Below are 10,000 nucleotides of genomic sequence, written 5' to 3' on the forward strand. Positions count from 1 at the left end.
ACAGCAATCGGGCGCTGTTGTCGTGGCGATGGCGAGTGATTTATGGGGCGGACTCCCCGTGCCTTGATTAACACGAGCACACGCAACAAATCACGTTCTTTCACCTCCTGCGGACTTCAAACGCTTATTGGAAACAACAATGTTGGCAGCATTAAAAGTGAGTCAACCTTTAACACAGGGGTTCTTAGCCTGTTTGACATCTCCACTACAGAGGGGCCCGGGGCCCCGCTCAAATATCAACAATATCTTACTTTTGATTTGAATGGTATTCAATAACTATACCTGACCTACTTACAGTCTACAACAGGGGTGTCAAACTCAAATACAGAGTGGGCCAAAATTTCAAAGTGAACAAAGCCGCGGGCCAAGGTTGAACAAATTAACCTTTTAATAGGGACCCAAACAAGTTTTGCATTAAATATTGAACAAGCAAGGCTTATATAACTTTATAGTGACATGCAAAATCGAGTTTCAAATAATAATAATAATAATAATAATTAAAAAATATCAATGGCATATCAAATACAATTTAAATAAAAATGGAATGCCTCTTTTCTATTTGCAGCCTTCTGAGGTAAATATCAACATGAACTTTTTCCACAGGCTAATAAATTTGAAAATAAAATAATGAATAAAACAACCATTCATGCAACACACTGATCTAATCTGATGTGCCCAAGCCAGATACCTGCCATCTTTTCTTGGATGCTAGTTCATTAATGTCGGGGCTCAGGCTTTGAGCTGAGGCAACCTTCATTATCGAATAAAGGTGTTCATCAGTCATTATATCTCTTCCACCCGGACCACAGTCTTGGGGGCGTGCCTTAAAAGCACTGCCTTTAACGTACTCTACGAGCTATCGTCACGTCCGCTTTTCATCCATTCTAACATCGTTCAGACCCAGTCACAAGATATGTGCGGCTTCTGTACGCACACACGAGTGAATGCAACGCATACTTCATCAACAGCGATACAGGTTACACGGAGGGTGCCAGTATAAAACACTTTAACACTGTTAGAAATATACGCCACACTGTGAATCCACACCAAACAAGAATGACAAACACATTTCGGGAGAACATCCGCACCGTAACACAACATAAACACAACAGAACAAATACCCAGAATCCTTTGCAGCACTAACTCTTCCGGGACGCTACAAAATATACCCCCGCTACCACCCCCCCCCCCCCCCCCCCACACACACACACACACACACACACACACACACACACCCTGTAGCGTCCCGGAAGAGTTAGTGCTGCAAAGGGTTCTGGGTATTTGTTCTGTTGTGTTTATGTTGTGTTACGGTGCGGATGTTCTCCCGAAATGTGTTTGTCATTCTTGTTTGGTGTGGATTCACAGTGTGGCGTATATTTCTAACAGTGTTAAAGTTTTTTATTCGGCTACCCTCAGTGTAACTTGTATCGCTGTTGATGAAGTATGCGTTGCATTCAATTGTGTGTACGTGCAGCAGCCGCACATGTCATGTGACTAAACCAGCACTCGTTGGACTGGCTGAAAAGCAGACGTGACGATTTTCGGGAGGGGCGCTGAAGTTTGGAAGACTCCCAGGAGGGTTGGCAAGTATTAGAATTAGCGGTGAATGCGGTGTTACCGCGGCACCGCCGCTGTATTTAATCGGTGGGCGATATTTAGTGTTAATTTGATATCGCCTCAAGGGCCAAGTGAAATTACACGGCGGGCCAAATTTGGCCCGCGGGCCAGAGTTTGACACGCATGGGCTACAACCTTGTCAAATGATATGAAAACATGTGTTCATCACAAACATTATTATTATATAACACATAAACTTCAGGCTTAGGTCAGGCTGATTAGGAAAAAATCCAATATACTACAAAAGAAAGACGAAAAATAACTTCACTGTATTTACATAAGCCCCTACTTTTTTCCTACGCTTTGATTGGTGCGGCTACCGGTAATTATAGGATTTCTTTTCGCTAACCCCATAAAGAAAATAGTTTTCGTTAGACACTTTGATTGAGTTTGATTGAGACTTTTATTAGTAGAGTACAGTACATATTCCGTACAATTGACCACTAAATGGTAACACCCGAATAAGTTTTTCAACTTGTTTAATCAATTCATGGTAGACGCTAAGACACTGAAAAGGTGTGTTATTGTTGGAGTTCGCTCACTGCAGGTGCTACGAATTGAAAATGTACTTCCTGTTTTGTTCCTTGAACCCTATACGTCCATAGCGTTTCTGCTCAAAAGGTTTTTTTTTAAATTAATCGCTCCCAGCTACGTTTGTAAGTTTTACAGTATAACTAAAACAATTCTCGCTTACTAAACCGTCCCATGTGTGATGTCTTTAGGAGTGTTTTCATGCATATTTGTACGAGCTATCGTAATGGGATCAAGCTAGCCTCGTTAGCATTAGCTAATATGCTAACACGTTTACGAGTGTCTGTGTTAGTACTATTAACTTACAATGGCATTCTGTTTGTATTGTTTTAGTTTTGTAAATTCACCAAAACGTCACTGTGGAGTTATTGAGTCCTTTCAGCTGATTGGAGAGCTAGCTTCCGCAGCTAGTGGGTCCATGAGGATGACTTCTGTTTTGTTTGATCAGCAGTTTTACTGCCGTGTTACAGACATCATTTGGAAACAATTAGGGTATGTAAATAAACATTAAAAAAACATGTCTAACCAGTATATATCGGTGGGTTGTTGTCCAGTGCGGCCAATATACAGTATATACAAATATTTATTTATTCTCAAATGTTGGTGGGTGCAGCTTAAACACTAATTGTGGTGTGTTAAATTATTAAAATAAATTAATATTCAATATGTTTAACAAAACTGTCAATGAAATTAAAGTACAAATAAAAATAAAGCTTCACCACTTTAGTCATCATTTTTGCGCTTAAGAAACTTCTGTATGACTCAGGTTCATGTTGAAGTGCGAGTAAGTAGTGAGAGTAAATGGTAAATGGGTTATACTAATTGTTATACTTCAAGGTACTCATAGCGCTTTGACACTTGTTCCACATTCACCCATTCACACACACATTCACACACTGATGGTGGGAGCTGCCATGCAAGGCCCTAACCACGACCCATCAGGAGCAAGGGTGAACTGTCTTACTCAAGGACACAACGGACGTGACGAAGTTGGTAGAAGGTGGGGATTGAACCAGGAACCCTCAGGTTGCTGGCACGGCCACTCTCCCACCTGCGCCACGCCATCCCCCGCGGTACCTCGACACGCAACCCAATGTTTGACTGCGAATGAAGCATGAACCTTCAATACCTAATTGGTTCTTGAACAGGGTTTGTAAGACCGAAAGTAAAATCCACTTACAGGGACATTAACAACGGCAAAGGAGCAGACAGAGGGGCTGTGTGTGTGTGTGTGTGTGTGCTCTTGAAAGAGGCGCCTCTGAACGAGACGTAATAAGTAGAAGTCTCATCACAATTAAAAGCTTACGGGCAAGCAAAAAAGTGTTGCCAGCGGGACACAAAGTGAATGAATGAAGTGTTTGTACACAGAGACATACGGACGCATATTTGGCACAATCTATTAGTTCGTAAACCGAAAAGTTCGCTCATAGAGGGGCTCGAAAATCAGGGTTCCAATGTACATAGTGTGGAAAAAAAATGCAACGTCAGCGAAATTGCTGCGGTTTCAGGGACACGAGACACGACTTGTGCAAACAGAGTCATTCAAACGCGCTGTGTTTACGTGTGTGTGTGTGTGTGTGTGTGTGTGTGTGTGTGTGTGTGAGGGTCTCGCACCTTGAAGACGAGGAAGATGAAGAGCAACATGAGAATGATCTGGACACTGATGACCAGCAGCTGGGAAAAGAGGTGAGCCAGCATCGTCTCCATCGAGCTGACACCTGCCGGACACAAATATTGTTTCATATCAAACACACAAAGTAGAATTTGTAGCAGAAGTGTTTTTTAACATAAAATGAGTATCAATCAATCAATCAATCAATGTTTATTTATATAGCCCTAAATCACAAGTGTCTCAAAGGGCTGCACAAGCCACAACGACATCCTCGGTATAGCCCATTTTCCCGGACTATGAGTCTCTATATTTTTCCTACGCTTTGAACTCTGCGGCTTATAAAACACTGCGGCTAATTTGTGGATTTTTCTTCGCTAACTGCCATAATTTAAACTTTATTTTTTAATGTTTATCTTTTATAATTGTTGTTTTTATCCAATTGATTTTTTTTGTACGGTGTGCTTGAGTGCCAAGAAATGCGCCTTATAAGTAAAATGTAGAGATGTCCGATAATATCGGGCTGCCGATATTATCGGCCGATAAATGCTTTAAAATGTAATATCGGAAATTATCGGTATCGGTTTCAAAAAGTAAAATTTATGACTTTTTAAAACGCCGCTGTACGTAGTGGTACACGGACGTAGGGAGAAGTACAGAGCGTCAATAAACCTTAAAGGCACTGCCTTGCGTGCCGGCCCAATCACATAATACCTACGGCTTTTCACACACACAAGTGAATGCAAGCCATACTTGGTCAACAGCCATACAGGTCACACTGAGGGTGGCCGTATAAACAACTGTAACACTGTGTCAAATATGCGCCACACTGTGAACCCACACCAAACAAGAAGGACAAACACATTTCGGGAGAACATCCGCACCGTAACACAACAGAACAAATACCCAGAACCTCTAGCAGCACTAACTCTTCCGGGACGCTACAATATACCCCACCCCATCGCTAGCCCCCGCCCCCCTTCCACAACCCCGCCCACTCATGCTCTCTCAGGGAGAGCATGTCCCAAATTCCAAGCTGCTGTTTTGAGGCATGTTAAAAAAAATGATGCACTTTGTGACTTCAATAATAAATATGGCAGTGCCATGTAGGCATTGTTTTCCATAACTTGAGTTGATTTATTTTGGAAAACCTTGTTACATTGTTTAATGCATCCAGTGGGGCATCACAACAAAATTAGGCATAATAATGTGTTCATTCCACGACTGTATATATCGGTATCGGTTGATATCGGAATCGGTAATTAAGAGTTGGACAATATCGAAATATCGGATATCGGCAAAAAAGCCATTATCGGACATCTCTAGTAAAATGTATTATTATTATTATTATAATAATGTTTTGTGTTTAACAAATAGTTTTCATAAAACACATGCAAAGACACTGAAAAGGTGTGCTAATGTTTGTGCAATGGCGCCATCCTTTGGACGAGTTCGCTCACTGCAAGTGCTGTGCGAGTTGAATGTCCACAGTATCGCCTACTGTTTTGTGCCTTGAACCGAATGCCAGGTGCCGTTCCGTCTTCTAGTCGTCTGTAGCGTTTCGGCTCGTTCCCGCATCTGCGGTCCCTTCCAAGGTTTCTCATTGTGCCTATTGGGTTGAGTTTTTTCTTGATTTTCATGATTAAGGACTATATAAATCATTTTAATTGATGATTGATGTCAAATCCGTCTAGACTGGCTGCTGGGGGTTTGTTCCAGGGCCAGGTTTCTGCACTATACAGGAGGACCATATTGACAGATGCCTTGGAAACCTCTAAGCTTGGTCTCTCCGGAAACATCTCGATGTTGCTACTGCAGGATGGAGGGTGCAAGGGCTCTGCGTTGGCGTACCTCTGGTTTCAGGTCGCCGGTTTTAGATATTGTGGATCAAATTGGGCACAAAAAGGACCGGAGTATCATCGAACTGATGGACCACTGTTTCATGCACAGCAAAAGACATCTCTGCGTAGCTGACTGGATGAGACTGGAGGAAGATAAACTCCCCCTATGACTTTCTGTTGGGTTTCTCTGGACTGGACTCTCACATTATCTATGAATTTAACAATTTAATAACTGTACCCAGCAGGTCACCCTGGAAGGGGGATCTCTACATCTGCGATCCTTTCTCAAGGTTTCTTCAGTTTTCTGTTTAGATCAGAGGATGTTGTTGTGAAGCCCTATAGGGCTAAGTGGATACAATTCGATTGACTGAACTGGAAGGCTGGTGGGTCGGGACCATCCCCAAGGAACGTAAGGCCGCAACACCACCTCTGGGATGGTCCTCTTCATCTCAGCCCACGTCACCCCAGCTGTCTTTGCCTCCGCGTTGATACTCCTTTGCCAAGTCTGTCTTGGACGACCCACTTTCCGCTTCCCTTGTGGATTCCAGTCTTGGGGATGTTTGAAGCAGCCTTGTGGAGAGTGTGGCTAATCCATACGCATTTTCTTTTATGGATGTCATCATATTTGACTGGGGCTTGGCTGGCCCTATCCCACAGTTGGTCATTGGAGACAACTTCCGACAACCTGATATTGAGATTATTGCAGAGACATCTGTTGGTGAATGCCTGAGGTTTGTGGGTGTTAGTTTTGGTCACCTACCAGATTTCTGAGCTGTAGAGCAGGACTGACTTGACATTGGTGTTAAAGATACGGATCTTGTTGTGCAGTGAAAGGGCAGTTGATATCCATATTGGCCGTAGAGTGTTGAAGGCATGTCGGGCTTTGTTGATTCGAAACTTGATGTCTTCATCTGTCCCCCGTCTTTACTGACGATGCATCCGAGGTACACTTTCATCATGTCTACCGGGTGCAAACGTATTTGATCTTGCCGTTTGTTGTTTACTCCTTTCAATGTTGATTTTTAAGCTGGACTTCTCTGCCACATCTGCAACACGGCTCGCTTGTGGCAGAGAAGGCTGATGTCGTCTGCAAAGTCCAAGTCTTAGTGACTCTTCTCGAAGGTCCACTGTAAACTAGTTTTCCTGCCCGCTGTGACCTGCCGCATTATCTAGGTAACTACTAGCAGGGAGATCATAGGGGACGAGACGGGTCGAGACCATCACCAATGTGCATAAGTTCAGTCTTGGTCCTGCTGACCTATAGGCCAAGCTTTTTAGCTTCCTTGTCAAAGGTGCTGAAGGCTTCTAGGAGAAGACCGGGTGTCTCTGCAAATAGTGCGGTGTCATCAGCTTATTCCTGGTTGGTAAGTGATTCTCAAACTGTGGTAAGCGGGCTCCATCTAGTGGTACGCCAAAGAATCACTTGATTAAAGTACAGTGTTTTATTTACTTATATTCAAACACAGTGTTACTGTTCAAACTGTGTGTAATGTTACAGTGGCCAAAATGTTAAATAAACTTGTTAAGCAATTTTTTTTTATGAATTTCTTAAGCTTACTACACTACTGTATCTTAATGTTGCTTATTATGGTTGTACTTGGAGAGTCAGGTGGTACGTGATGGATCAGTTCGCAGCCGAGTGTGAAGGGACTGGGATGAGAATCAGCACCTCCAAATCAGAGTCCATGGTTCTCGCCCGGAAAAGGGGGGAGTCTCATTCCCGGGTTGGGGAGAAGATATTGCCCCAAGTGGAAAAGTTCAAGTACCTCTGAGTCTTGTTCACAAGTGAGGGAAGAGTGGATCGTGAGATCGACAGGATTGGTGCAGCGTTTGCAGTGATGCGGACCCAGCATCGGTCCGTCGTGGTGAAGAAGGAGCTGAGCCGGAAGGCAAAGCTCTCAATTTACTCATCGATCTACATTCCCATCCTCACCTATGGTCATGAGCTTTGGGTTATGACCGAAAGGACAATATCACGGGTACAATCGTCCGAAATGAGTTTCCTCTGTCAGGTGGCGGGGCTTTACCCTTAAGAGTTGGGTGAGACGCTCTGTCATTCGGGAGGAGCTCAAAGTAAAGCCGCTGCTCCTCCACATCGAGAGGAGCCAGATGAAGTGGGCCAGATGAAGTGGTTCGGGCATATTGTCAGGAAGCCCCCCGGACGCCTCCCAGGGGAGATGTTTAGGGCACGTCTGATCGGTAGGAGGCCATGGGGAAGACCGAGGACACGTTGGGGGGACTATGTCTCCCAGCTGGCCTGGGAATGCCTCGGGATCCCCCGGAAGGAGCTAGACAAAGTGGCTCAGGAGAGGGCAGTCTGAGCTTCCCTGCTTAGACTGCTTCCCCCGCGACCTGACCTCGGATAAGCAGAAGAAGATGGACGGATGGATGCGTGGTGTTAGAAGTTTGAGAATCACCTGGGACATGTTGACACACCCTGGTCTTCAGGTGCTGGACGACACAGTTAAAGAGGTCGGGGGCAGAGGCACAGACCTGTCTGAAGCCGCTAGTGATGGGGATCCATTTAGTCTCTACCGTCCGCACGCCCACAGCTCTCAGCATTATGGTATGGCTGCCTAAAGAGGCTGGTGATTTTGGAAAAAAAATTCAGGATATCCAAGAGTGATCCATGGTCCCTAGTGTCAAAGGGAGCTTTGAGGTCGATGAACGCGGCGTAGAAGTGCTGATCCTTCCGAAATTCCCTGGCCTTTTCCATGATCGGGCGAAGAGCAGAGATGTGGTCTGTGGTAAAGCTGTTGGGCATGAATCCAGCTTGTTTACAGCAGCGCCAACTTCTGGCGGCACGCAATACTCCGTAGAATATGATGCCGGGGAGAAGTATTCCGGGTATGGCGAGTAGTGGGATGCCCCTGTGGTTGCTACAGATCAGGTGGTCTCCCTTCCCTTTTTTCCAGAAGGGCAGAATAATGCCCCGTCTCCAGTTTTGGACCCATACATCATTACATCATTGATTATTTTTCGATGTTGTCCCCATCGCACTTTAGCATCTCAGCAGTGATGCCACATGAGCCAGGGACTTTATAAAGTATACACATTTAAAAAATATGTATGAATAACTTATTTTCGGACAAGTTGGAACGTGAAACTGTTAAAAAAAATGTTTTCCATTAGTCTTTTTGTTGAAGTTGTTTTGGTTTTTGTTCTTCTTCCTATTTGTTAGTAAACATGACCAAAAAAAATACTGACAATACAATAAATAAAAATACAATATGTTTAGATAAGTATGAATTTTCTTCATTAATTTAACTTATTAATTGTAATGTATGCTATTTATATTATTATATTATTATTGTTTTTCAAAGTAATGGAATTATTTGTAAAAAATATATATATGTATAATTTTTTTAATTAATCAATATTTCAATACAATAATTTTTTCAATAAAATTGTGTTTCTATACCTCTCAAACTGTGGTACATAGGCTCCATCTAGTGGTACACCAAAGAATCACTTGATTAATTGATTAGTGTTTTGTTTTTAAATATTCACAGTGTTACTGTTCAAACTGTGTGTAATGTTACAGTGGCCAAAAATATTAAGTATACTTCTTAAACAAAACCACTGCCCTGTTTTTGATGACTACTTAGGCCTCCTACGCTACCGTAATTTAATGTTGGTCATTATGGTGGTATTTGAAGTGTTTTCTAAGGTGGTATATTCTGTGTATGTGCACTACAAAACGTGTTCATTGTAGCCATTAGTCCTGACTTCATTTTGATGAAAAAAGAAAAGAAAAAAATCAGCACAGATTGTAATTCTCCTTTTTGTTTTGTAGGTTAAAGTGTTTTATATATTGTGCTCCTGGGTTTATGTTGCTGATCAATTTGAATGTATCATTATTTATTGAGTTTATTGTTTTCAGTATCAAATGGTTCAAGACGGTCAAAAATGATTGTAGTTTAATTAACAATTCACTTTTTTTTTATTTCAGGAAAATTAATGCACTTTAATTTTTCTGTTACAGACTAAAAGCAATGTTGATAAAGTTATTCTCAGTTGCAATTTAATTTTTATTTATTTATCTTGAATGTTAATGAGAATACAATGTTATGCAGCGGGTTTCTTCTTCAGAGGGAGGGCATGACAGAAATAATTGAGAAGCACCTTGCTTGTGACACCCTAAATTATGTCTCCCTCTAGTGGCAGTTTGTCATATTACATCAGTTGGTCCCCTTAACTAACAGCGACTAAGTGCCAATATGTGTGAGGCAAATGTAATTCAGTGCCTTTAATAATGCAAAATAGAATCTTAATAAGCAGCTATCGACAGAAATTTCAGAACTTTGACCTCTTACCTGCGACCCAGCATCTGTAGAGTAGCCCCTCCTTCCTTTCCAGCACAAAGGAGAGGGCGGTCAGGCCCACGGCCAAGTAGAAGGTG

The 10,000-nt window shown here is 42.6% G+C and overlaps 1 protein-coding gene across 3 annotated transcripts in view; it reads right to left on the minus strand.

Moving 5' to 3' along the window:
• Positions 1–10,000, minus strand: part of abch1 (ATP-binding cassette, sub-family H, member 1) — a 68,560-nt gene that overhangs the window by 5,594 nt on the left and 52,966 nt on the right. For all 3 annotated transcript variants that reach the window (XM_061966396.1, XM_061966415.1, XM_061966405.2), the window contains 2 exons: positions 9,915–10,000; positions 3,763–3,866 (listed from right to left, as the gene is read on the minus strand). The exon at positions 9,915–10,000 is cut by the window's right edge and continues 3 nt beyond it. In XM_061966396.1, coding sequence (XP_061822380.1) covers positions 3,763–3,866; positions 9,915–10,000 — 190 coding nt within the window. The remainder of the gene's footprint in view (positions 1–3,762; positions 3,867–9,914) is intronic.

Source organism: Nerophis lumbriciformis, linkage group LG02 (genome assembly GCF_033978685.3).
Source record: "Nerophis lumbriciformis linkage group LG02, RoL_Nlum_v2.1, whole genome shotgun sequence".
Classification (NCBI taxonomy): Eukaryota; Metazoa; Chordata; class Actinopteri; order Syngnathiformes; family Syngnathidae; genus Nerophis; species Nerophis lumbriciformis.